General features: G+C 44.6%; 1 protein-coding gene across 1 annotated transcript in view; it reads left to right on the top strand.

Annotated features, from left to right (window-relative positions):
• The window catches only part of LOC107576390 (lambda-crystallin-like), a gene marked incomplete at its 3' end in the record, with an annotated part of 10,126 nt that extends 8,987 nt beyond the window's left edge, over positions 1–1,139 (top strand). The window contains exon 4 of the mRNA XM_016262574.1: positions 959–1,139. Coding sequence (XP_016118060.1) covers positions 959–1,139 — 181 coding nt within the window. The remainder of the gene's footprint in view (positions 1–958) is intronic.
• Positions 1,140–1,150: the final 11 nt, after the last annotated feature.

Below are 1,150 nucleotides of genomic sequence, written 5' to 3'. Positions count from 1 at the left end.
AGGATGAGTAAATGATGACAGAATTTTCATTTTTGGATGAACTATTCCTTTTCTTACACTGCAAAGCTGGCAGAGAAGCGCTTCTGAAGTGGCATTTAGGAGTCTTTATGACTCTAATGTTGCTCCGAAGGCATAATTTAGTCTGGCTTTAATATGGCATTATGTTTTTATGTTGAATTTTGAGCAGGCACAGAGCAGCCTTAAGTCCTTGGTGTAAAGATGCCTTAGGCTTTCCGTAAGTTTCTCATACGATTTTTAAAGTCGAGTTCTATAGATTTTATACTTACAGACTTATGTTTTCCTGGACTTGCCTTATATTTTTTGTGTGTGTGTTCTTTTAAATTAATTGTTTTATTTAGGGAAAAAGAGGTTAGTTTGGGGGGGGGGGGCTCAAATCCACTCATGCTTCCTCTCTGAGTTCTTTGAGAGAGAGCCAGCTCTGGAAAGTAGAGCAGCTGGGAAAGCTAATGGCTGCCCCTGGTGATTACCGTAGAGGAAAGGCCTCTTTTCTCGGTTTCCTCAGCCAGTCCGCCGCCTGGCAACACCGAGATAACGGCCTCGTTGTTGCGTGCAGGAAATGAACAAAGACCACCCTGTCCCCCTCCTAAACTCATCCCCCACTGCCCGTTCTGTATCCAAGCTTTGATTTCAGCACCGTCAGGAAACAGGTATCTGTAGCCACAGGTAATATGAGTGCAAAGTGGGCCCAAAGCCTGGCACAACCACACTTGCCTCCCCCTGCCATACCATCCCATTGTTCAGAGGACACTGATTTAAATGATAAGAGAAACCCAATACAGTGGGAGCAGCTTTAGTGCTCTTCAGATGGGACAAAAGGGGGGCAACCTCCATTTTCCTCTCAATCAGGCGGACCAAACCTTGTTGACTGGACAAACTACTAAGCAGGAAGCTGTAATTTTAGGATTAGAAGATCAGAACATCAGTAAACCACTTTTAGAATCATTGTCTTTCATCCAAGCGTGTAATTCAGTGCGAGTTGCCAAATGAACTTCTCTTTCTTCTCATCCAGGACGGAGTGATTTCAGTGAAGGACATTGATCTGGTGATGTCTGAGGGCTTGGGCATGCGCTACGCTTTTATAGGTCCCATTGAAACCATGCATCTCAATGCACCAGAAGGCAAGCTATGC

This window comes from Sinocyclocheilus grahami, unplaced genomic scaffold (assembly GCF_001515645.1).
Source record: "Sinocyclocheilus grahami isolate Dianchi unplaced genomic scaffold, SAMN03320097.WGS_v1.1 scaffold3622.1, whole genome shotgun sequence".
NCBI classification, from domain to species: domain Eukaryota; kingdom Metazoa; phylum Chordata; class Actinopteri; order Cypriniformes; family Cyprinidae; genus Sinocyclocheilus; species Sinocyclocheilus grahami.
The sequence above is the reverse complement of the archived record's forward strand: the minus strand, read 5'-3'. Positions and strand labels throughout refer to the sequence as shown.